Source organism: Ranitomeya variabilis, chromosome 1 (assembly GCF_051348905.1).
Source record: "Ranitomeya variabilis isolate aRanVar5 chromosome 1, aRanVar5.hap1, whole genome shotgun sequence".
Taxonomy (NCBI): Eukaryota; Metazoa; Chordata; class Amphibia; order Anura; family Dendrobatidae; genus Ranitomeya; species Ranitomeya variabilis.
The window spans coordinates 595,481,672-595,509,664 of NC_135232.1; the positions used below are offsets into that span (position 1 = coordinate 595,481,672).

The 27,993-nt window shown below is 47.3% G+C and overlaps 1 protein-coding gene across 7 annotated transcripts in view; it reads left to right on the forward strand.

The window, feature by feature from the left end:
* The first annotated feature begins 15,352 nt into the window (after window positions 1-15,352).
* ARHGEF11 (Rho guanine nucleotide exchange factor 11) overlaps window positions 15,353-27,993 on the forward strand; it is a 164,162-nt gene continuing 151,521 nt past the window's right edge. For 2 of the 7 annotated variants that reach the window (XM_077258833.1, XM_077258844.1), the window contains exon 1: window positions 15,353-16,175. In XM_077258833.1, the coding sequence (XP_077114948.1) occupies window positions 16,141-16,175 (35 nt within the window). In that variant the 5' untranslated portion in view covers window positions 15,353-16,140. The remainder of the gene's footprint in view (window positions 16,176-27,993) is intronic. The other 5 variants (XM_077258799.1, XM_077258822.1, XM_077258852.1 and 2 more) reach the window with 3 other exon arrangements.

Below are 27,993 nucleotides of genomic sequence, written 5' to 3' on the forward strand. Positions count from 1 at the left end.
ATAGTGACATCATAACACAAGTGCCACATAGTGACATAATCACACAAGTTCCATATAGTGACATCACACAAGTGCCATATAGTGATATCACACAATTGCTGCATAAGGACATCATCACACAAGTGACGTATAGTGACATCACACAAGTGCCGTATAGTGACCTCACACAAGTGCTGTATAGTGACATCACCACACAAGCGCCGCATAGTGACATCATCACACAAGTGCCGCATAGTGACATCATCACACAAGTGCCACATAGTGACATCATCACACAAGTGCCACATAGTGACATCATCACACAAGTTCCATATAGTGACATCACACAAGTGCCATATAGTGATATCACACAATTGCTGCATAAGGACATCATCACACAAGTGACGTATAGTGACATCACACAAGTGCCGTATAGTGACCTCACACAAGTGCTGTATAGTGACATCATCACACAAGCGCCGCATAGTGACATCATCACACAAGTGCCACATAGTGACATCATCACACAAGTGCGGCTTAGTGACATCACACAAGTGCCGCATAGTGACATCACCCAAGTGCCGAATAATATCATCACACAAGTGACGCATAGTGAGTGACATCACACATGTGCCGCATAGTGACATCTTCACACAAGTGCCACATAGTGACATCATCACACAAGTGCCACATAGTGACATCACACAAGTGCTGCATAGTGACATCATACAAGTTCCTTATAGTGACATCACACAAGTGCCGCATAGTGGCATCATCACACAAGTGCCACGTAATTATATCATCACATAAGTGACGCATAGTGACATCACACATGTGCCACATAGTGACATCATCACACAAGTGCCACATAGTGACATCGCACAAGTGCCGCATAATGATATCACACAAGTGCCGCATAGTGACATCATGACACAAGTGCCGCATAGTGACATCATGACACAAGTGCCGCATAGTGACATCACACAAGTGCCGCATAGAGACATCATCACACAAGTGGCACATAGTAACATCACACAAGCGCCGCATAGTAACATCACACAAGTGCCACATAGTAACATCACACAAGTGCCGCATAGTAACATCACACAAGTACTGCATAGTGACATCACGTAACTGCTACGTCATGACGTCATCACAGTTCCCTTAGAAGTCAAACTGACCAGGGAGGAGTGATTTTCTGATATAGGTGGTGCATTTTTAGTGGTTACACCCATCCAGGCCTTTGTCCCCCCCATGCCAGCTTCTGGTACAGAGACATAAGTTGCAGCTCACAATGCTAACTCTGTACCAGGCTGCAGCGGCCATGTGCCGTGTACAATACTAGGCAAAAGGGACTTTGCAACTCTTAAAGTGATGCCCCTGCTTTGGTGAGTCCATGAAGAACAGGGAACGAGAGGAGGGGTCTTTTTTTGGACTTTCCTTTTTTTATCTGAAGTACAGAAATATAAATAACACTAGATGATGGCCCGATTCTAACGCATCGGGTATTCTAGAATGCACAGCCACGTAGTATATAACAGCCCACATAGTATATAGCATAGCCACATAGTATATAACACAGGCCACGTAGTATATTGCACAGCCACGTAGTATATAACAGCCCACGCAGTATATAACACAGCCCACGCAGTATATAACACAGCCATGTAGTATATAGTACAGCCCACACAGTATATAACGCAGCCCATGCAGTATATAACACAGCCACGTAGTATATTGCACAGGCATGTAGAATATAACACAGCCACGTAGTATATAACACAGGCCACGCAGTATATAACACAGTCACGTAGTATATAACACAGCCCACGCAGTATATAACACAGCCCACGCAGTATATAACACAGCCACGTAGTATATTGCACAGCCACGTAGTATATAACAGAGCCCACGCAGTATATAGCACAGCCATGTAGTATATAGCACAGCCACGTAGTATATTGCACAGGCACGTAGTATATAGCACAGCCATGTAGTATATAGCACAGCCATGTAGTATATAGCACAGCCATGTAGTATATAACAGAGCCCACGCAGTATATAGCACAGCCATGTAGTATATAGCACAGCCACATAGTATATAGCACAGCCATGTAGTATATTGCACAGGCACGTAGTAAATAGCACAGCCCACATAGTATATAGCACAGCCCACATAGTATATAGCACAGCCCATGCAGTATATAACACAGCCATGTAGTATATTGCACAGGCACGTAGTATATAACACAGCCCATGCAGTATATAACACAGCCATGTAGTATATAGCACAGCCACGTAGTATATAGCACAGCCACGTAGTATATAGCACAGCCACGTAGTATATAGCACAGCCATGTAGTATATAACACAGCCCACGCAGTATATAACAGAGCCCACGCAGTATATAGCACAGCAATGTAGTATATAGCACAGCCACGTAGTATATAGCACAGCCACGAAGTATATTGCACAGCCACGTAGTATATAGCAGAGCCCACGCAGTATATAGCACAGCCATGTAGTATATAGCACAGCCACATAGTATATTGCACAGGCACGTAGTAAATAGCACAGCCCACGTAGTATATAGCACAGCCCACGCAGTATATAACACAGCCACGTAGTATATTGCACAGGCACGTAGTGTATAACACAGCCCATGCAGTATATAACACAGCCACATAGTATATAACACAGCCCACACAGTATATAACACAGCCCACATAGGATATAGCAATGTGGGCACCATATGCCTGTTAAAAAAAACAATTAAAATAAAAAATAGTTATTTACTCACCTTCCATCGGCCCCCGGATCCAGCCGAGGCCTTTACCGATGCTCCTCGCGATGCTCCGTTCTCAGTAATGCCTAGCGGCAATAATCCGTGATCATGTAGAGGTTATCTCCGGTCATTGCCGCAATGCATTCTTGGGATCGGAGTGCGAGGAACGGGAAAGGCTGCAGCGGACTTTGGAAGGTGATTCTATGTTTTTATCATTGATGCTGCATAGGGAGCATCAATAGTAAAAAGTGTAGCGGTGTTTAAATCCCGCCCCAATCTCGCTGACTGGTTGCGGCTGGCCGGCCGCGACCAATCAGCGACCCAGGATTTCCATTACAGCCGGAAGTTAGAAACAGCCGGAAGTACCCCTTAAGCAATTATATATATAGATATTTTCAACCTAATTTTAATTCCTTTATGGTTGCCTCAAATAACCCAGTATACTGATTTGTACCTTTAATCAGTTTCAAGTAATTCCAAGTGTTTCCACCAGATGGCAGCACAGCACCCTCCTCCAATGACAGTGCACAACTGACCATTTAGGCCAGAGGTGTCAAACTGCATTCCTCGAGGGCCGCCAACAGGTCATGTTTTCAGGATTTCCTTGTATTGAACAGGTGATAATTTAATCACCTGCACAGAATGATTCCAGCACCTTGTGGAATGCTAAGGAAATCCTGAAAATATGACCTGTTGGCGGCCCTCGAGGAATGCAGTTTGACACCTCTGATTTAGGCTGCTTTCACACATCAGGTTTTTTGTTTCAGGCTAAATCCGGCGAGTGTTGGAAAAACTGGATCCGGCGCAGATTGTGAAAAACTGATGTGACGGATCCGTTTTTTTTTACGGACCCAGCTAGCCTATCTAGAGTATTGGCTAAAAAAAAAATTTGGAGCATGCTCAGTTTAAAAAACCGGATCAGGTCGCCGGATCCACCTTTTTCCGGATCCAGCACCTTCCAGCTCCCATAGGCTTTCATTGTAGCAAACAGCCGGAAGCGCCGGGTCCAAAAAAGGAGACAAAAAACGTTGCAGTAGACGTTTTTTTCAGAAGCCGGAATCGGAATTTTAGCCGGATCCGGAAAAAAACGGAAGCACTCTCAACAGATGTCAGGAGGTGGCGCTAGATTCCCATTTATTCATGTGATGAGAGTATTTCCGGAGATAATCGTCCTATCTCGCTGTACTGGCATCTATTCCACAGGCTACTAGGTGGCTCCTGCTCTATTGCCACAAAGTCAAGAGGATCTATGGTAGAAGAGTTGTGCAAATTTTTCCCCTTTTAGTAGGTCCAATTATTGCCCCCTATTGGCCCTGGACTAAAGGGCATTTTCCCCTCATCTGCTGCCTGATAATTCAGATTTCTCCTGACATAACCAGAACAGTGGCAGCAAGTAAAACATGCTTGTGGTTGTGTTTCCTTTATCCCTCACAGACATGGGAGACGGCCAGCAGGCTTAAAATCCCACAATCCCCAGTGATAGCAAGACAAAGCATAGAGAGCAGATGCCGGACCAAAGGGGGTTTAATTCCAGCCTGCTTAGAAGCAGCGAAACTGTCCAGCTGGGAGAGAGCAAGACAGGCCGACATCCGCTCCATACCAGTCATTACTTCATTAGCATCTACTGCATGATGTCCATGTAAATCCCACTTCCTGCGGGTACAGAAGCTTCTGCCATAGATGACGGTGCCAGGGAAATAATGACTTATTCCTACCACTGCTGGCGAACAGAGAAGGAGACAGTATATGTAGCAGGAGGTGGAACAGACCCCACCTTCAGGTTGGGCTGGAGTAGATAGAACAAAGCCCTGATAGTAATAGCGAAACTATGGAGAAAGGTCCTTCTGGTAAAAAGGACCCTTCTGGAGCGCCCGCCAGGGCCGTGGGGATACTCGATACCGGGGCGGTTCGAAAAGGGATGTGTCACGCAGCAGTAACCCAGTCTGTGGCCCTGGGCGTCCAACAAAAGAGGGATGATGAAAAGGGGAATAAAGTTTATGGGAAAAGGGGAATTGTTCGTGACGCCACCTGTGGTATTCGGCAAATAGGAGATGTTAGCCGACGCTGCTTGAAGCGACCGCTGGGGCTGATGGTGATGCAGCAGTGTTGTTACAGCTCTCCACAGGTAGAGGTATACCCCAGGGCAGTGATGGTGTTAAAGGGTGATGATGGTGGTTGTATTGCAGGGCAGGTGACGCAGTAATAATTCAGAGGACACAGCAGGGTGCAGTTTCCACACGTTTACTCACAGTTCTTAGTTGTAGTCCCCAGCCGGGGTGCCGTGTCTTCCAGGTCTGTGGTCCAGCCAGCTCTCAAGTAAATTGGGTGCATCTTCCAGAACCCCCTTTTCTATGTTCCTTTCCTGGCCGTCTCGCTGCACTGGCTCTCACCCTTCTGCCCTGCACCTTCACACACAGTGTCCCAATCTAGCAGCCTCAGATCTTGTCAGGTGACACTCTCTGTTGGTCCCCTGGATTCTATGTGGCTGCCTTTTAAGTGAATGTGTTAGATGTGGCTGCAGCACATGCAGATGCTGCAGCCTCTGGCTGGCTAGCTGAGTCTTGTAGTCCTCCACTAGTCTTAGGGGCCGGTTCCCCACTGCGACCTTGTCCCTCCAACTGGCGATGGTCAGCGTTGATGCGGGCACCACGGGTGGATTGCTCACTACCCGTGCCCCTAGGACCCCTTCTTTCTCTCTTCTTTCTGTAGCTTCTCCTTTCTCTAGCTCCCTCTGACAGAGAGCTCCTTTCTCCACGTCTCACTTCATTTCTTCCTCTTCACTGACTGACTACTTTCCCTCCTATTTAGCTCCTCCCCTAACTACTAGCTCTACCCACACCCTCTACCTAGTTACCCTCTCCAGACTGGGATGAGGCCATCCGCCCTCAGGGTACACCCAGATGCCCTGACTGGAGTGTTGTGGTGCTGGATGCTGGTGTGGAGGCCTGGTTAGTGCCCCCTCCTTACCCGAGAGCGGAGTCCCACACCTCTGGATGAGGTGCAGTATCTCTGTGGTGACCAGACCTCAGGGGCGAAACACTTCCAATGGCAGAAAGGGTTCTACAGAAGGGAGAAGAGCCCTCCTGGTGGGGGAAGGCACTAAGGCTATGTGCACACGTAGGAAATGTGGTGCAGAATTTTCTGCACTAAATCTGCATCTCCTGGCAGAATCCGCAGGTGCGGTTTTGATGCGTTTTTTTTGCGTTTTTTGTGCGGAATTGATGCAGATTTTGTGCAGTTTTTGTGCAGATTTTACCACTGCGGATTTCTATTAATGGAGGGGTGCAGAAACGCTGCAGAAACGCACAAAAGAAGTGACATGCACTTCTTTGAAATCTGCAGCATTTCTGCGCGGATTTTTCTGCACCATGTGCACAGCTTTTTTTTTTCACATTGATTTACATTGTACTGTAAATCACAGTGCAGATTTGCAGCGTTTCTGCAGCAGAAAAATCCGCTGCAGATCTGCACTAATTCTGCACTAAATCTGCATCGTGTGCACATACCCTTAGAGAATGGAGAAAAGCCCTTCCACTGGTTGGGAAAGGTTCTAAAGATGAGACAAGTGCCCTTCCGGTGGGGAAAGGGTTCTTCCAGTGGCAGGTGGGTATCCTACATATGGCAGAAGGGTCTTTCCTTTAGGGTATGGGTCCTTCAGCTGAATGAAGGGCCCTTCCAGTGGGGTAGAAGGTTCCCACAAATGGATGAAGGGTCCTTGACATGGGGTAAGGGTCCTTAAAATGAGAGAGGAGTCCTTCCGGATGGAGATAAGGTCCTACAGATGGGAGATTAACGCTTCCGATGAGGGAAGGGTCCTACAGATGACAGAAGAACCCTTTCAGGGGGGGAAGGGTCCTACAGATGGGAGAAGGGCCCTTCTGTTGGGGCGTAAGGGTCCTTTAGAGCGGAGAAGTGTCCAACAGATGGCAGAAGAGCCCTTCAGGTGAGGGGGGTCCTACAGATGAGAGAAGTGTCCTTCCGATAGGGAAATGGTCTTACAGATGGGAGAGGTGTCTTTTACATGGAAGATGGGACCTTCCAGTGGGAAAAAATGTCCTATAAATGGCAGGCGAGCACTTCTGGTGGGAGAAGGGTCCTAGTGATGAGAGAAGTGCCCTTCCGGCGGGGAAAAACGTCCCACAGATGAGAATTGATTTCTGGTGGATTAAGGGTCCTTCAGATGGGGGAGGGATCTTTCAGATGGGAGATGGGACCTTCTGGTGGGGAAAAAGGTCCTACAGATGTCAGAAGGGTACTTTTAGTGGCGTAAGGGCCCTTCTGGTGGGGGGCAAGGGTCATACACATGGGAGAAGTGCCCTTCCGATGGGAGGAAAGGGTCCTACAGATGGGAAAAGGGCTTTTCCAGTGGGAAAAAGGGTCCTACAAATGGCAGAAGGTTCCTTCCGGTGGGAAAAGGATCCATCAGATGAGAGGAGGGACCTTCTGGTGGTGAAAAAAGTCCTACAGATGGCAGAAGGGCCCTTCTGATGGGGGGTAAGGGTTCTACAGATGAGAGAAGTGCCCTTCCGATGGGGGGAAATCATCCTACAAATGGGAGAAGGGCCCTTTTGGTGGGGTAAGGGTCCTACAGATGGTAGAAGGACTTTTCCGATGGGGGAAATGGTCCTTCAAATGGCAGAAGGGTCCTTCCGGTGGGAGGAAAGGGTCCTACAGGTGGGAAAAGGGCTCTCCCGATGGGGGAAAGGGTCCTACAAATGGAAGTAGGGTCCTTCCAGTGGGGTAATCATCCTTCTGGTGGAAAAAGGATCCATCAGATGGGGGAAGGGTCCTTCAGATGAAAGAAGGGACCTACTGGTTGGGAAAAAGGTCCTCCACAGGACAGAAGTGTTCTTCCAGTGGGGGGTGAGGGTCCTTCAGATGGGAGAAGGGCCTTTCTGATGAGGGGAAAGGGTCCTTCAGAAGGGAGAAGAACTTTTCCGATGGAGGCAAAAAGGTCCTACAGATGGTAGAAGGGCCCTTCCAGTGGGGAAAAAGGTCCTCCACAAGGCAGAAGTGTTCTTCCAGTGGGGGTAAGGGTCCTTCTGATGGCAGAAAGGTCCTTCCTGTGGAGGAAAAGGTCCTTCCAGTGGGGTTAGGGTCCTTCAGATGGGAGAAGGGCCTTTCTGATGAGGGGAAAGGGTCCTTTTAGATAGAAGAAGGGCTTTTCCGATGGAGGCAAAACGGTCTTTCAGATGGCAGAAAGGTCCTTCCAGTGGGGAAAAAGGTCCTTCCGGTGGGGAAAGAGTCCTACAGATGGGAGAAGGGCTCTTCCAATGGGAGTAAAGGGTTCCTTAGATGGCAGAAAGGTCCTTCTGGTGGGGGAAACGGTCCTTCTGATGGGGTAAGGCTCCTTCAGATGGGACAAAGGCCTTTTCAATGGGGAAAGGGTACTACAGATGGGAGAAGGACCCTTCTTGAGGGGGAAAGGGTCCTGCAGATGGGAAAATGGCCCTTCTGATGGAGGGTAAGGGTCCTGCAGATGGGGAAGGGCCCTTCTGGTGGGGGAAAAGGTCCTACAGATGGAAGAAGAGCCCTTCTGGTGGGAGGGGGTCCTACAGATGGCAGAAGGGTTCATTCAGTGACTTAAGGGTTAGTGATGAGCGAATAGCATTGTTGCTCGGGTCTCCCCGAACATGCTCTGGTAATCTCCTAGTATTTGGATGTGCTCGGAGATTTCGTTTTCATCACCTCAGCTGCATGATTTACGGCTGTTGGACGGCCTGAGTACATGTGGGATTCCCTAACAAACATTCCTCATATGTATTCGACCTGTCATGCTGCTGAGGCAACGAAAACTAAATCTCCAAGCACATCCAAATACTCGGAGATCACCCCAGCATGCAACGAGTATACTCACTCATCACTATTAAGGGTCCTTCAGATGGGAGAAGGAACCTACTGGTGGGGGGAAAGGGTCCTACAGATGTCACATGGGTCCTTCCGGTGGGGCAAGGGTCCTACAGATGGGGAGAAAGGTCCTTCAGATGGGAGAAGGGACTTTCCTGTGGGGGAGAAGGGACTTTCCTGTGGGGGAAAGTGTTCTATAGATGGCAGAAGGGTTCTTCCGGTGGCTTAAAGGTCCTTCCAATTGCAGAAGGGCCCTTTTGGTGGGGGGGGACAGGGTCCTACATATGGGAGAAAGGCCCTTCCGACATGGGTAAAGGGTCCTACAGATAGGAGAAGGGTCCTTCTGAAGGGGGAAAGGGTCCTGCAGATGGGAAAAGGGCCCTTCTGGTGGAGGATAAGGGTCCTGTAGATGGGAGAAAGGCCCTTCTGGTGGGGAAAGGGTCCTACAGAGATGGCAGAAGAGGCCTTCCGGTGGGGTGGTCCTACAGATGGCAGAAGGGTCCTTCTGGTGGAGTAAGGGTTCCACAGATGGGGAAGGGCCCTTCAGATGGGAGAAGGGACCTTCCGGGGGGGTTCCTACAGATGGCAGGATTCATCCGGTGGCTTAAGGGTCCTTCAGATGGGAGAAGGGTCCTTCCGATGTGGGAAAGGGTCCTACAGATGGCAGAAGGGTTCCTCTGGTGACTTACGGAGTCTTCATGGGATGGGATGGGATGGGATAAGGACCCTTCTGGTGGGGGGAAAGGGTCCTACAGATGGGAGAAGGGACCTTCAGATGGGAGAAGGGACCTTCTGGGGGGGGGGAAGAGTCCTACAAATGGCACAAGGGTTCTTCTGGTAGCTTAAGGGTCCTCCAGATGGGAGAAGGGTCCTACAGATGGGAGAAAGATCCTTCCGATTGGGGAAATAGTCCTACAGATGGGAGAATGGTCCTTCTGATGGGGGAAAGAGTCCTGCAGATGGGAAAAGGGCTCTTCTGGTGGAGGATAAGGGTCCTGTAGGTGGGGAAAGGCCCTTCCAATGGGGGTAAATGATCCTACAGATGGGAGAAGGGTCCTTCTGATGGGGGAAAGAGTCCTGCAGATGGGAAAAGGGCCCTTCTGGTGGAGCATGGGGTCTAAGGGTCCTGCAGAAAGGAGAAGGGCACCTCTGATGGGGGGAAGGGTCCTACAGATGGCTGAAGAGCCCTTCCGGTGGGGGTCCTACAGATGGCAAAAGGGTTCCTCTGGTGACTTAAGGGTCCTGCAGATGGAAAAAGGGCCCTTCGGGTGGTGGGAAATAGTCCTACAGATGGGAGAAATGCCTTTCCAATGGGGGGAAAGGGTCCTACATATGGGAGAAGAGCCCTTCCAGTGGGGGGAAAGGGTCCTACAGATGGGAGAAGACCCCTTCCAGTGGGGGAAAAGGCCAGCAATGAAGTAAAGAAGGTACATACCACAAAATACCAAAATTTAGACCTGAGCTCAATTGCTGGTTGTATTTTCTGTCTTCACCAAGGTGATCTAGACCAGAGGTGTCAAACTGCATTCCTCGAGGGCCGCCAACAGGTCATGTTTTCAGGATTTCCTTGTATTGCACAGGTGATAATTTAATCACCTGCACAGAATGATTCCAGCACCTTGTGGAATGCTAAGGAAATACTGAAAACATGACCTGTTGGCGGCCCTCGAGGAATGCAGTTTGACACCTCTGATCTAGACTACTGTCTACTTGTCATCTAAAAAATCTTTTCCTTTCCCTAAACCACCAGAGATTTAAAGAGTAACCATAGTTTTAACTTTTATTTTGTAAATCAATTGAACATGTGAAAATAGACAACTTTGTAATATGCTTTATCAGGGAAATCTGCTTCTTTCTCAACCAGAATTGATCAGTCATTATCACAATTCTCAATTCTAAGGTAAAATCTCTATTAAGAGAAGCCAGATTTTCCTATTCCTAAGAAAGAAGCAGAATTCTCTGATAAGATGTATAACAAAGTTGCTTATTTTCACGTGTACTATTCATTGATGCAATAGAAATTAAAACAATGTTTACTCTTTAAGGCCGGGATCACACTTGCGAGTGCAATGCGAGAAACTCGCCTCACTCAATACCTGGCACTGCCGCCGGCACTCGGGGCTGGAGCGCGCAGCTGAATGCATTTCTATGCAGCTGAACGCTCCGATCCCAAGTGTCGGCGGCAGTGCCAGGACTTGATGCGAGAGACTTGTGCGAGTTTCTCACATTGCACTCGCAAGTGTGACCCCGGCCTAAAAATGAGCCTCATTATTGCTTTAGGCCACCAGGAATGTTATCCATTTACTATCCTAGACTACCATGAATTGCACCAAAAACCCCTTAGCCACAAGGTATGTTACCATAAACATCTTTACTGCCCTAGACCACAAAGGATGTAACCATAACCCCATTCATTGCTCTAGACCACCAGGGATGTAACAATAAACCATTCACTACTAGGGTTGAGCGAAACGGATCGTTCATTTTCATAAGTCGCCGACTTTTGGCAAAGTCGGCGTCTCATGAAACCCGACCCGATCCCTGTGTGGGGTCGGCCATGCGGTACGCGATCTTGGCGCCAAAGTCGCGTTTCGTATGACGCGTTTAGCGCCATTTTTTCAGCCAATGAAGGAGTGTGGGCAGAGTGATGACATAGGGGTTAGGGGCGTGCACGGCTATCATCATTTTATCGCTTGTGCGCAGTAGGGATTTGCAATGTGTAACACGAGATTTTCTGTGCTGGGACGGAGGGGAATATGGGACAGAGGAGAGAGAGAGAGAGAGAGAGAGAGAGAAAAAAAAAAATATCCCCATTGACGTGCATAGGGTTTCGTGTTCCGGCCGATCCTCGACTTTTCGCAGTAATCGGCCGATTTCGCCCGACTCGACTTTTCAAAAAGTCGGGTTTCGCAAAACATGACTCGACCCTAAAAAGGTCAAAGTCGCTCAACCCTATTCACTACCCTAGACCACCAGGGATCTAATCATAAACCCTTAATTGCCCTAGACTACCTACTACTAAACATATACCCTTCACTGTCCTAGACTACCAGGGATGTAAACATAAACCCTTCACTGCCATAGACCACCAATGAAATAACCATAAACCATTCACTGCCATAGACCACCAGGGAAATAACCATAAACCATTCACTGCCATAGACCACCAGGGATGTAACCATAAACCATTCACTACCATAGACCACCAGGGATGTAACCATAAACCCTTCACTGCCATAAACCACCTGGGAAATAGCCATAAACCCTTCACTGCCATAGACCACCAGGGAAATAACCATAAACCATTCACTGCCATAGACCACCAGGGATGTAACCATAAGCCATTCACTGCCATAGACCACCAGGGAAATAACCATAAGCCATTCACTGCCATAGACCACCAGGGATGTAACCATAAACCATTCACTGCCATAGACCACCAGGGAAATAACCATAAACCATTCACTGCCATAGACCACCAGGGATGTAACCATAAACCCTTCACTGCCATAAACCACCAGGGAAATAGCCATAAACCCTTCACTGCCATAGACCACCAGGGAAATAACCATAAACCATTCACTGCCATAGACCACCAGGGATGTAACCATAAGCCATTCACTGCCATAGACCACCAGGGATGTAACCATAAGCCATTCACTGCCATAGACCACCAGGGAAATAACCATAAACCATTCACCGCCATAGACCACCAGGGAAATAACCATAAACCATTCACTGCCATAGACCACCAGGGAAATAACCATAAACCCTTCACTGCCATAGACCGCCAGGGAAATAACCATAAACCATTCACTGCCATAGACCACCAGGGAAATAACCATAAACCATTCACTGCCATAGACCACCAGGGAAATAACCATAAACCATTCACTGCCATAGACCACCAGGGAAATAACCATAAACCATTCACTGCCATAGACCACCAGGGAAATAACCATAAACCATTCACTGCCATAGACCACCAGGCATGTAACCATAAGCCATTCACTGCCATAGACCACCAGGGAAATAACCATAAACCATTCACTGCCATAGACCACCAGGGATGTAACCCTAAATTTCTTTACTGCTTTAGATCACAATGGATTTTTATCAATAACACCTTTACTGTCCTAGACTGTCAGGGAACGTAACCATAAAACTCTTCACTGCCCTAGACCACTGGGATTGTAACAATAAACTGCTTTTCAGCACCAGACCACCAAGAATGTAACCATAAACTCCTGTACTGCCCCAGACCACTAGGGCTGTAACTATATTCTCCTTTACTGCTTTGGGTGACAATGGATGATTTTAATAACCCCTTTACTGTCCTAGACCATGAGAAATATAACTATAAATCTCGTTACTGCCCTAGACCACCAGGACATAACCATACACCTCTTTAGTGTCGTAAACCACTGATGATGTAAACACAGACTCATCTACTGCCCTAGACCACCAGGGTTGTAACCATGAATCCCTTTACTGACCTACCCAACTATAGATATAACTATATCCCCATTACTACCCTAGACCACCAGGGATGTAACCATAAACCTGTGTAACTTTAATCTGTTGACCTGAAGATAGCATATTACAACTGATAGTATACTCGACCCTGGTGAGGTGTCTTTATTGGGCTGTCCCTTCTGATGGTCTAGGTGGGTCTTGCATGACCTTGCTACACCTAACCCAGACGTCAACCCCTGTGAGATGCTTGGATCGCAGTCTAGACCTGCACCAATGATCTAAGTGGTGGCCACTCGCCCTTGACCTTTGATTCAGAGGGTTAGGAAATGGTCAGTGACTGTCCCTTTATCATTTTGGATCCCTGCTACCACTGTTACGTGCCACGCAAAACCATGCCACAGATATCTGTCACATGATTTGGTCTCATGGTCCACTGGCAGCATCAATTCGGGGCACGTGTATACCCCATTATATGTCACATTTTCTGATTAGCTGTGATGATATACAACGGGCATGGATTACGCTCTGTGACGCCATGATGACCCCTGTGGCCTCCAATGTCACCCACCGTTAGTGAAGAACAGATAAATAGCCACCATCACAGAGCAATAGTGACCCTGCCCACAGGAGCTTGCAATCTATTCAGCTGCAAATGCCCTGACCATGTGACCCTGTGACTAGAGACAGCACTGGGCCGATTATTAGGGGGGTATACTGGAAGGAAATGTCATTTAGGGAAAGAAGAGTTAACTTTTTCAGGTGGGAAACCACAGCCACTCTGGTCCATTGGCTGTGCCTGGAATTGCAGCTTCTCAAGTCAATGTGACTTCTAACCAGGCTATGGATAGAACTGGAAAATCATGCTATGTGCACATGTTCAGGAAAGTTTGCAGAATTTTCCTGAGCAAATCCAGAAAACTTTCACAGGAAATCTGCCGCGTTTTTCTCGCGGATTTTTTGCTGATTTTTCCAGAGGTTCCCAATGCAATAATATAGCGGCAAATCCGCAAAAAATCCGCAAAATTAATGAACATGTTGCGTTTTTTCCGCAATGCGTTTTTTTCGTGGACAAAAAACGCATGGGCACAAAAATTGCAGAATGCATTAAATTGATGGGATGCTTAATGTAAGCATTTTTTTAGCATTTTTGCAGCGGAAAAACGCAGAAAAACCGCGAAAAAAAAGCACGAAAAATCCAGAACATGTGCACATAGCCTAAATAAATCTGGTCTTTCTACCTTTTTTATTGTCTAATTTTTATATACTTTTTAATTTGTGCCTTTTTTATATCTGTTTTATATTTTGTTGTTGTTTCTGATTTCCATGACTAGGGGGAAGTCTTACGGTATGTGCACACAGCGATGGAACCTCTGCGGATTTTTCCGGACTGATTTTCGTAAATCCGCAGGTAAACCGCACTGCGGATTACCTGCTGAATTACTGCGGATTTACCCCGGTTTTTGTGCGGATTCCACCTGCGGTTTTACACCTGCGGATTCCTATTGAGGAGCAGGTGTAAACCGCTGCGGAATCCGCACAAAGAATTGACATGCTGCGGAATAAACAACGCTACATTTCTGCGCGGCTTTTTCTGCAGCATGTGCACTGCGGATTTTGTTTTCCATAGGTTTACATGGTACTGTAAACTCACGGAAAACTGCTGCGGATCCGCAGCAAAATCCGCAACGTGTGCACATAGTCTTAGGGTAATTATTTCTGTGTTATGGGAATACAGAGGCAAATGAATTAGTTTTGTGGCCATAAGTGAGAGGTGAAGGCATCAGGGCCCCCCTGAATGTCTCCATATAGCGCTGGAGCCCCACGTGACCATTCATTAGAACGCTGGCACATTTGTTTATAAATAAGTGCTACATTGTATCCAGTGTGTGTTCCCAGTCACTGAGGGGAGGAAGGGAGCTAGCTAGGGGAGGAGGGAGGGAAGGAGCCATTGCCCAGCCCAGCTTATAGCAGGCAAGGGGGGAGGGGAGCAGCACAGCCCAGTCTGTGTTTATGGCAGCTCCTGCCTGTATTTATGCAGAAGGGGGGAGGGCAAAGAAAGAAAGAGGGGAAAGAAAGGAAGGAGGGAGGGGACAGAGAGGCAGAAAATAACTGATTTTCTCCTATCTCAGGCTACCTACACCCTGCACTCAGCTGCTAAATCTGGGCCTTGCAAAAAAAATTTTTTTGCAATACAACCCTGTACTTATTTTTTTTTTTGTCCCTTCCTGTTGGATGTGGAAAGGGGAAGAGGAGTGCACAGACTATGGGAAGGATGGTGCATGCTGGGCAGGGTCTCCTGGAAAGCCTGAGGATCTAACAGGCCTCTTGGATTTACCAAAACTGGATCTGCTTTAAGAAAGAGAATTTAGCTAACAAGATTTAAAAAAAAAAAAAAAGATACTGAAAAATTCCTGCTGCAAGGAGCCTTCTTTACCCACCAGCGAAGTGGTGCATTGCTGCTTTATCTTCTGCTGTGGACACTGGTACAGATGCCTTAGCATTCTTCCTTTTTTTTTTTTTTTTTTTCCTTTAATTTGCTGCTCATTTTGCATTTTTTTTTTCTATATATATATATTTTTAATTTATTCATTTTTTTTTTTTTTTTTTTTTGGACCATGCCGAGAATTATGATCTGTAATCTAAGCAGAGGATGAAAACCGCTGTGACATGTCATTCTGAAGGTTGGGGGTTAAAAGTTTGCCTTGTCAACATCACAACAGCTGTTAAAACAAATTTTTATTTTATTTTTATTTATTTTCTGTTTTTAATGTTCTTCTTTAGCCACTGAATATAATGGCTAGGCTGGAACATAAGGGGCTGTAGTAATTTTTTACAAATTTATTTTCTTTAGATTTTTAAAAAAAAATTTTGGGGGGTGAAACGAAAGAGCCAGTGTTTACTTGGCTTGGAACAGAAAGGAAGTGAATGCTCAAGATGGATTGGTTTATCCCTTTAACTGTTCATTGTACGCAGTGACATCGCCAAATTCTAGCTTTTTATTTTTTGCAAAATATTTCCTACTTGGAGACAAGACACTGGATTTGGGGATAAAAATGAGCATCAGTTCACCTCCGACATCAATCGACAGGTACAAAAAAAATTATATTTGTTATTATTTATTTTATAATTGCATAATTTATTCTTATAAAATATTTCCAATGTTCTATTCAATATTTACATTGAAGCTTATAAAAGGGGATGTCAATGAAAATCTAAACATTTTTGCATAGTGTGGCCGGAACCATTCAATGATTTGATGTAGCTCCTTATTATATGTGACAGGTTGATCCCTCCCCTATCCTCCCTCTTTTTTAGGGATACAATAATATTAGCCTGGTTATCTAAGCAGTGTTTAATCAAGTGGAAACTCAAATTTTTTTTTTCAATCTCTTTTTTTTTTTTAAATATATCCTACAATATTTTTTAAACAAAACAACTGAGAAAAGATAGAATTATTTTTAAGAATTTTTTTTTTGTTACATTTATATTTTTCAATATTCTGTAATCAAAAATTAAAAGCTGGAAAAATTACATTTTTCTTTTTTTTTTTTACTTTTTTCAGTATTTTGGAAACAACTAAAAATAAAGCAATATTTTTAATGTATTTTGCATGCATAGAATAATAACAAAATATACATTTATTGGATTTGTGTTCTGGAGAAATATATATATATATATTATATATATATATATATATATATATTATACACGGCACTGAAAAAAAAAAGTTTGCTTTTTTTTGTCGGAACTTTAGGCTGGTTTCACACGTCAGTGGCTCCGGTACGTGTGGTGACAGTTTCCTCACGTACCGGAGACACTGACACACGTAGACACCTTAAAATGTGTCTCTGCAGATGTCGGTGTGTTTTCATGGACCGTGTGTCCGTGTGCAAAACATGGAGACATGTCAGTGTTCGTGGGAGCGCACGGACCCATTAAAGTCAATGGGTGCGTGTAAACACGTACCGCACACGGATGCCGTCCGTGTGCTTTTTTTTTAAAGTCATAGGGTTAAAATTGAAACAAATTGTTTCAAGGCACGGACAGCACACGGACGATAAACACACGGATGGCCTACGTGCACACACGGACACGGATAGCTCCGGGACCGTTTCTTCCAGTACCGGAAATATCTGGACGTGTGAGACTGGCCTTAGATGGGGGGGAAAAAAAGAAAAAGGTGTGAAAGTGTTGTGGCTTACCTTGTACTTATTAAAATCAATTTCCCTAGGCGTTCTGAAAAAGATTATGCAACCATAGTTTACTTTAATACTGGGCAGAGCAAAAAAAAAATGTAATGAATGAATATATTTCTCTTTTTCATGGTGATATATAGGCAGAAATCTCCATTTTCTCACCATCTGTGATTTAGCAGCAGGATGATCTATGACCTCCATAAGATTCTTAGATAAGATCCTTCCGTGCATATAACATAAAAAAACATCTCCTAATTTGCTATTTCTGTGGCGTGCAAAGCTTGTGTTATCCGGGGTGGGTAATGCGTTTAGAGGGAGATCTGCTACTAGACCGCCATCAACTTAATCTCGTTTGCAGGGTCTGTATGTATAGATTTTTTTTAATGACTGGGCCCTGGTTCACTTAAACCAAGGTTGGCCACCATCCACTTTTTTTTTTTTTTTTTTTTTTTCCAGGGAACAATAACTGGCTCGTTGTCAGCTATTGGGGGAAGAGGGGGTTGTCAATATCAATTTTCTAGGTGTCTGTCTCAGAAAGGTAAGGCCTGCTGGGACATGTCCACCTGCTCAGAGTGTTGACTGGCTCAGTAGACCAGGTATTCTGGTTATTACTGTGCTGGAAGCCCCAGACCTCACTCAATGCCGTGGTGGCCTTGCCTTCACCTCCCTGTGGGAGACAGGGCTTTATATTTGCTTTGCTCAGCTGTTTTCAGCCGTGTCCTATGACCTCTACCTTGGGACTCTACATCTACTTTTGGTGTAACCTTGAGTCTTCGATGTTTATGTATCTTGCTGTAAGACCTTTTGGTAATAGGTGAAATTCTCCTCCCATTTGTCAGCTTCCCAACACGTGGTCTCATTGGGCAAGCAGAAGCCACTAACTGAGCATTCCCTTTAAGTTTTGCAGTACTCTACACAAGACTTATATTGGGTAGCTTAGACAACCACATCACTTTTTCAGTAACCCCCCATTAGATATTTTCATAGTTAATCGAGAGAGGTCTCCAGTTCAGGACCTCCATCAGTGAGCGGATGACCTTGCCATCAGTATTTATCACCAACCCACTTCTTTTGGCTGACATCTTGCATCAGAGGAAAAGTTTAGAGACCATCATACACATTTTGATTGAACTTTCCACCAGAGTTGTAGGCTAAGCCCCTACTGACCCCTTCTTTTCTCTGAGATATGTTGCCATCAGAGTCATGAAGCCACCATACACATTTTTTGGCTGACCCTGCCACCAGTGTTAATAGCTCAGATCCTTTTTTTTTACAAATGGCGTGAGAGAAAAGTTAGGACACCACCATACATGCTTTTGGCTGATCCTTCCATCAGAGTTTGACTTTGCCCCTTTTTTCTCCTGAGAGCTAGTGCCATCTGAGTCAGGAAACCACTATACATACGTTTTGGCCGACCCTGCCACTAGTGTTTATAACCAAGCCTCTTCTATTTGACAATGACTAGCATCAGAGGAAAGTTAGGACACCACCATCCATGTTTTTAGCTGATCCATCCACCAAAGTTTTAGACCGAGCCCCTTGTTGACTCCTTCTTTCCTCTGAGATCTGTTGTCATCGGAGTTGAAAAACCACCATACACATTTTTTTTGCTGTCCCTGACATAAGTGTTTGTAACTAAGCCCCTTCTTTTTGCCAACAACTGGTGTCAGAGAAAAGTTGGAACATCACCATACACATTTTTGGTTGACCTGCCACTGGAGTTCTAGGCTAAGTCCTTCTAGACCCTATCTTTGTTCTGAGTTCTGTCATACAACATGCATATTCTTATGGCTGATCCTGTCACCTGAATTTTAGACTAAAGGCCCCCATACACATTAGACTAAAGGTACCTTCACACTGAACAACTTAACAACGATAACGATAGCGATCCGTGACGTTGCAGCGTCCTGGATAGCGATATCGTTGTGTTTGACACGCAGCAGCGATCAGGATCATGCTGTGACATCGTTGGTTGGAGCTAGAAGGCCAGCACCTTATTTCGTCGCTGATCACCCGCTGACATCGCTGGATCGGTGTGTGACGCGGATTCAGCGATGTCTTCACTGGTAACCAGGGTAAACATCGGGTTACTAAGTGCAGGGCCGCGCTTAGTAACCCGATATTTACCCTGGTTACCTTTGTAAAAGTAAAAAAACCACTACATACTCACCTTCCGATGTCTGTCACGTCCCCCGCTGGCGGCTTCTCTGCACTGAATGTGTCAGCGCCGGCCGGCCGTAAAGCAGAGCACAGCGGTGACGTCACCGCTCTGCTTTAGGGCCGGCGCTTACACAGTGCAGGGAAGCGGACGCCGGGGGACACGACAGACACCGGAATGTAAGTATGTAGTGTTGGGGTTTTTTCTACATTTACACTGGTAACCAGGGTAAACATCGGGTTACTAAGCGCGGCCGTTACATGTAACGTTTTTTTGTGCCGACGGTCCGCCATTTCCGACCGCGCATGTGCGGCTGGAACTCAGCCCCCACCTCCCCGCACCTCACAATTGGGCAGCGGATGCGTGGAAAAACAGCATCCGCTGCCCCCGTTGTGCGGCGCTTGCACAGTATGCGTCGGTACGTCGGGCCGACGCAGCGCGACGGCCCCGCACCGACGCTAGTGTGAAAGTAGCCAAAGACACATATCACTTCCCATATTCCAGTCATCACCATCTATTCCCAACCTGTACAATTCCCAACCTGTACAACATCCTCATCCTGCTGATACCTCAATACTGAGCCGCTGCTGACGTATGTGTCCCTATTACTCCCCCTGATACCCCAAAACTGAGCCGCTGCTGCTGTATGTGTCCCTATTACTCCCCCTGATACCCCAATACTGAGCTGCTGATGCTGTATGTGTCCCTATTACTGCACCTGATACCCCAAAACTGAGCCGCTGCTGCCGTATGTGTCCCTATTACTCCCCCTGATACCCCAATACTGAGCTGCTGATGCTGTGTGTCCCTATTACTGCCCCTGATACCCCAATACTGAGCCGCTGCTGCCGTATGTGTCCCTATTACTGCCCCTGATACCCCAATACTGAGCCGCTGCTGCCGTATGTGTCCCTATTACTGCACCTGACACCCCAATACTGAGCCGCCGCTGCTGTATGTGACCCTATTACAGCACCTGATGCACCATTACTGAGCCGCTGCTGCTGTATATGACCCTATTACAGCACCTGATACCCCAATACTGAGCCGCTGCTGCCGTATGTGTCCCTATTACCGCACCTGATACCCCAATACTGAGCCGCTGCTGCCGTATGTGTCCCTATTACTCCCCCTGATACCCCAATACTGAGCCGCTGCTGCCGTATGTGTCCCTATTGCTGCACCTGATACCCCAATACTGAGCCGCTGCTGCCGTATGTGTCCCTATTACTCCCCCTGATACCCCAATACTGAGCCGCTGCTGCCGTATGTGTCCCTATTACTGCACCTGATACCCCAATACTGAGCCGCTGCTGCCGTATGTGTCCCTATTACTGCACCTGATACCCCAAAACTGAGCTGCTGCTGCTGTATGTGTCCCTATTACTGCCCCTGATACCTCAATACTGAGCTGCTGCTGTATGTGTCCCTATTATTGCTCCTGATAATCCAATACTGAGCCGCTGCTGCCGTATGGGTCCCTATTACTGCCCCTGATACCCCAATACTGAGCCGCTGCTGCCTTATGTGACCTTATTACTGCCCCTGATACCCCATTACTGAGCCTCTGCTGCCGTATGTGATCCTATCACTGCATCTGCTGTGTGGTTCTGTGTGCCCTCTAAATTCTAAAGCTCCTCTCTATAATATAGTAATGCCAGGTGCAAGTGCCCTAGAAAACAGTGCCCACATTTTGCCCCCTAGAAAGTAATATTGCCCTCTGTGTGCCCCTTTGACAGTCACAGTAACCTGAGTTTCCCTATAACAATAAGTGCCCACTTTACATTTAATAATGTCCCAAGTCTCCCCCTGTACAGCTCTTCTATACACAGTATGATGCTCTTTTATACACAGTATAATTCCCCCTCAATGTATAGTACCACCCACACAGTATACTGACCCCTTAGTAGCCTCCAAACTGTTTGATGGCTCCAACACTGTATGATGGCCCCCTGGATAGCCTCCATATAGTATAATGCACCAGATAGTCCTCAATATAGTATAATGCACTCCCCATAGGATTCCATATAGTATAATGCACTCCTCATAGGCCTACTCTATATTGTATAATGCACCCTCATAGGCAGACTCTGTAGTATAAGGCAGCACCCCATAGGCAGACCCTGTAGTATAAGGCAGCACCCCCCCCCCCCGCCCCACAGGCAGACTCTGTAAGGCAGCACCCCCCCCCCCCCCACACACACACACACACACACACACAGGCAGACTCTGTAAGGCAGCACCCCCCCACACACAGGCAGACACTGTAGTATAAGGCAGCCCCCCTTCCCACAGTCAGACTCTGTAAGGCAGCACCCCCCCCACAGGCAGACTCTGTAGTATAAGGCTGCACCCCCATAAAGGAAAACAATAAATAGTCACCTCTCTTGTTCCTGGTTCCTGCGCTGCTCCCTGCTTCTGCTCACCTCTGGACCGCGGGCGCAGGACAGTGACGTCATGTCGCCCCGTCAGTGTCGGTGATGTCAGACGCTGAGAGGGGGTGCTCCTTCCCTCATCAGCTAAATGCCAATACAGCTGACCCTGCGATGACGGGCTGGGGACCCACTGCTGGCATCGGGCCCCCCCACCTGGTCTGAGGCCCCATAGCGGCCGGTGGCAGAGCAGGGAGATCGGTGGGCCCTCTCTGAGCACCAGGCCCGGGGCGCCCGCACTTAATGCCTCCCACCCACCTGTAGCTACGCTACTGGTTGGGTGTCATAATGATCAGGAGGTTAAAATTAATTTTTCTGATCCTTTTGTTCATCGGAAGGATAAGCTGTTTCCAGATAATTCTGGTAGCGACTATCTCATCTAGGAAGAGCTGAGCGTTGCTGTATATGGAGGAGGAGGGGGGGGGGGGACAGAGGGCAGTGAGCTGAATGATTGGTTGGTTGACAGATATCTATATATATAAGAGGCATTGTGATTACTCGCTAATCCCGCCCCCTGCACAGTAGCTCTGCCCCCACCCCATCATCGCACACAATCCCGCCCCCCACCCCATCACCGCACACAAACACGCCCCCCACCCCATCACCACCCATAACGCCCCCCCACCCCATCACCACCCATAATCCTGCCCCCCACCCCTTCACCACCCGTAATCCCACCCACCCCATCACCACCCCATTACCACACGTAATCCCGCCCCCTCACACTAGCTAATCCCGCCCCCTCACACTAGCTAATCCCGCCCCCTGCACAGTAGCTCCGCCCCACCACATCACCACATAATCCCACCCCCCCACCACGCATAATCCTGCCCCCACCACATTACCACACATAATGCCGCCCCCCATATCACACTAGCTAATCCCGCCCCCTGCACAGTAGCTCCGCCCCACCACATCACCACGCATAATCCCGCCCCCCACCACATTACCACACATAATCCAGCCCCCCACATCATACTCGCTAATCCCACCCCCTGCACAGTAGCTCCGCCCCACCACATCACCACACATAATCCCACCCCCCACCACATCACCACACATAATACCGCCTCCCACCACATTACCACACATAATACCGCCTCCCACCACATTACCACACATAATTCCGCCCCCCCACCACATTACCACCATAATCCCGCCCTCCCACCACATTAAAACACATAATCCCGCCCTCCCACCACATTACCACACATAATCCCGCCGCCCACCACATTATGACACACAATCCCGTCCCCACACATTAAATTGTACCTGGTAGAAGTCAAGGAAAGATCTTTGAAAATGACTATACATTTAATTGTGTTTACAGAGAAATTTTTACTTAATTTATGTTTCGTTATGAAATTTGTTTAGATGATGGAATGAATAAAAAACGCACATCTTACTGAATCCAGTTTGTTTTTGATTTTACACTGTGAATAAAATGTATTATTAGTTATATTCAGATTTTTAATGATTAATATTAACTTAATTTTAAGTTTAAATTACCACCTGCGTAAGCGCTATTGAATGTTGTCATTATTTACTTTAGTTTAATCACCAGCAGCGTTAATTAGATAGCAATGAGCCTGCCGAGCGTTAGCTGGCTGGAAACATCTAGTCTAATATAGTGGGGAAAATAAGTATTTGATGCAGGATAGGATGGTGGCTCTGTGGTTAGCACTGCAGCCTTGTAGGTCTGGGGTCCTGGGTTCAAATCCCACCAAGGACAACACAACATCTGCAAGGAGTTTGTATGTTCTCCCCATGTTTGCGTGGGTTTCCTCCCACACTCCAAATACATACTGTTAGGGAATCTAGATTGTGAAGCCCATTGGGGACAGTGATGATAATGCATGTAAAGCGCTGTGGAATTAATGGCGCTAAGTGAGTAAAACAGATAAATACACTGCCAATGTTTGCAAGTTTTCCCACCTACACAGAATGGAGAGGTCTGTAACTTTTTATAGGTACACTTCACCTGTGAGAGACCAAATCTAAAAAATAAATCCATAAAATTGCATTGGATGATTTTTAGAGAATTAATTAGCAATTATTGCATGAAATAAGTATTTGATGCAATAGAAAAACAGAACTTACTGTATATACGTCTAGATTTTCAGCACAATTTTTTTTGTGCTGGAAACACCTCCCTCGGCTTATACACGAGTCAATTGTCCAGAACGCTGGTGGGGGAGGGGGAGCACAGTGACAGCTGCAGCTGCCAGCTAACAGGAGACATCATACTCGCCCTCCGTCGCTGCATCTCCGTCCCTGCATCTCCGTTATCACGGCGCCGGCGGCTCTCCTCTGCTCAGTGGTTACGTGGTACCACTCATTAAGGTAATGAATATGGACGCGTCTCCACTCCCATAGGCGTGGAGTGCATATTCATTACCTTTATGAGCAGTACCACATAACCACTGAGCAGAGGAGAGCCGCCGGCGCCATGACAACGGAGATTCAGGGACGGAGATGCAGGCGCGAGGAGTGTGAGTATGACCGGGGGGGGTCACACATAGCATGACAGGACAGGGGGAGCCACACATAGCATGACAGGACAGGGGGAGCCACACATAGCATGACAGGACAGGGGGAGCCACACATAGCATGACAGGACAGGGGGAGCCACACATAGCATGACAGGACAGGGGGAGCCACACATAGCATGACAGGACAGGGGGAGCCACACATAGCATGACAGGACAGGGGGAGCCACACATAGCATGACAGGACAGGGGGAGCCACACATAGCATGACAGGACAGGGGGAGCCACACATAGCATGACAGGACAGGGGGAGCCACACACGCATAGCATGACAGGACAGGTGGAACCACACACGCATAGCATGACAGGACAGGTGGAACCACACACGCATAGCATGACAGGACAGGTGGAACCACACACGCATAGCATGACAGGACAGGTGGAACCACACACGCATACCAGTACAGGACAGGTGGAACCACACACGCATACCAGTACAGGACAGGTGAAGCAACACACGCATAACAGGACAGGACAGGTGGAGCCACACACGCACACCAGGACAGGTGGAGCCACACACGCATACCAGGACAGGGGGAGCCACACACGCATACCAGGACAGGATAGGGGGAGCCACACACGCATACCAGGACAGGATAGGGGGAGCCACACACGCATACCAGGACAGGGATGAGGGGGACAATGCATACCTGGTTATACTTGAGTCAATAAGCTTACTCAGTTTTCCGTGGCAAAAGTAGATGTCTCGGCTTATACTCGGGTCGGCTTATACTCGAGTGTATACGGTAATATTTGGTGCAGAAACCTTTTGTTTGCAATTACAGAGGTCAGACTATTCCTGTAGTTCTTGACCACGTTTGCGCACTGCAGCAGGGATTTTGGCCCCCTCCTCCATACAGATCTTTCAGGTTTCGGTTCTGTCCAGGCAACATTGAATTTCAGCTCCCTCCAAAGATTTTCTGTTGGGTTCAGGTCTGGCCACTCCAGGACCATGAAATGCTTCTTACGCTGCCGCTCCGGCTGTGTGTTTCGGGTCATTGTCATGCTGGAAGACCCAGCCACGACCCATCTTCAATGCCTTTGGAGCGCTCCCATTGGGCCATGGGATACTCGGTACCGGGTCCTTCGGTTCACAGGGGGATGTCACGGTGGCTGACCCAGTCCGTGGCCCTGGGACATCCGTGTAAAAGGGAAAGGTCTTTAAAAGGGATAAAGTTTGTGTTTGTGACGCCACCTGTGGTATTCTGTCAGGGTGACCGACGCTGCTTTAAGGGGTCCGCTGGGGTGATGTTATGGCAGCTAGATGGTATACCTTCCCACAGGTCAAGTATATCCCCAAGTCTTCCCGGTGTGTAGATGGTGGTATGGTGAGAGGCGCAGAGAAGAACGAGGACACAAGGTTGCAGTCTCTTGACCTTTACTGAAGACCTCAGCATTCACAGTCCAGGGCACCAGACCACAGGGCAGGCAGTCCAGCCGGTTTGGAGGCAAGTCCAGAGTCCCCTTGTCCAGGTGGAAATCAGTAGCCTTCCCTTGCGCTGCAGTGTTGTAGTTCCTTACTGCCTAAGGCTTCACATAAGGTCTTCACAGATGTAATGTCTTTCTCTCTGTCCCCCATATAGGATAGGACAAACCCGTATGACTGGTGGCTTGAGGCTGTTTATAGGGACTCTAGCATGCCCCGGGTCTCCATAGGTTGCCACCGTGCCTCCTGGGTGTAGGGCAGACAGGTAACTTGCAATTAGCTGTCCTGCCGGTCTCTGGAGCAAAGCTTAAAGGTCGTTACTCCCTCGGTGTTTCGGCTACCGGGATTCTGCGCCTCAGAAGGAGGCAACCTGTGTAGGGCTGGTTCCCTTCTGGTATCCTCTCCTTTGCTACGACTTCATTCACGCTCGCTGCAATACAGTTCTGCCTTCTGAATGTCTCTTCCTAGGAGCTGCAGCTCTGAGGGCATGCACAGCTCCGTGTGCTTCTCCTTCATTCTCTTACAGGATCCCACCCCTGTCAGGGATCAACTAACTGAGCTGAGCTCAGCCAGCAACTAACTAACTTTCCCTATAGGCGACCAGTTTTACCTATGTGGGGAGTGACCTAATAAATAGGAAAATAGGAGCAAGAGCTCCCCCTGGTGGCCTGGAGTGTGAAATGTGTTGCATGTTTGGAGGCAAAGAAGGATTACTGCATCCAGGTATCACAAACGTAGCATCACTCTCCCAGAGAGGAAAGCAATACCACTGCAACGACCAGGACCCTGGGGCACCACACCTTTACTGAGGGAAGGCGGTTGTTAGCCGATATCTCGCAATACATGACATCATCCATCCTCCCTAAATATGATGGTTATCCTGTCCCCTTTGCAGAACAATACCCCCAAAATATGTTTCTCCCACAATATTTTTTATATAGATTTACTGTCAGATCTGCTTCAAAATCCATGTAAAAGAATCTGTGACAATACCCTCGTAAAGTTGTTTTTTTTATGTGGATTTTGGAGCAGATCTGCTAATAAATCCATATAAAAAATATTTCTGTGTAAACATACCCTTAAAATCCTTTGAGTGTACAGGTCCAGAATGATGTTCTCGCTGTGCAACTGATATTTTACACATGAGTGCCCATCTCTGGTCCTGGCAGTGATGTGGTACTGTAACACAGAAGGTGGAGGATATTAATATTTTATATCCCTTTCCCCTCTGGTTTTTTGTATTATGGAGCTCCAGACAATTGGTGCCTTTGTTCTGCTTTATAAAGACAGATTGCAGCACAGGTCGTTACTGTTTGAAAAAGCACCTTGCAGTGGGTTGCCGGGCGGACCTCGAACAATATCATTGTATTTAGAAAGTGGATTCATGGGAGATGGTGCTGATGCCAAGGATTAGTGGCCCCCGGCCAGTGTACGTTGTCAGCACAGACCCAACACAGTGTAGTTCTCTGGCGCAGTCTGACTCTCACCGGCATTGTCATGTTTTATAGGACTTTGAATATTTTATGGAGCCATATAATTGGAGCTTAGGTAGCCAGTTTGGCTTCTAGGCAGTAAACAAGCATCTGGGGTTACTCATCATCATCAACGCCATATTCTCGAATGCCAGTATTGCCACAGTGTTCTTGTGTGCTACTATTGCAGGCTCTGCAGTGCCGCCCAGGCCGCCGCTCTCTGCTGTGCCGCCCAGGCCGCGCCACCGTTCTCTCCGGTGTGACGCTGTTTGGAAGAATGCAGCCATGTCTTTCCCAACCTTCTACATGTCAGTTTTTGTACCTCAGCTGCCAGCGAACCCACAGGTAGTGTTATGGTACTGGTATGGTGGCAGGATAATATGGAACATGTCAGCTCATAGCAACTAATCACAGAGCAGCTTTAACTTTTCAGGAGTAGAATATGAATTGAAAGCTGTGATTTGATTGGTTGCCATGAGCAACAAAGACCGTTTTGATAAATGAGGCCTACATGACCTGTTGCATCCTGCCACCGTAGCCCTCACATATTGCTGGCCAAAAGGGCTACACTGTGAATGCACCCTATGGCAAATTTACACAACCATGCAAAACAGTCTGTGTGGAAAATTGTGAACTGTGCCATTGACTATTATTGGGTCAATATTTTTAATTT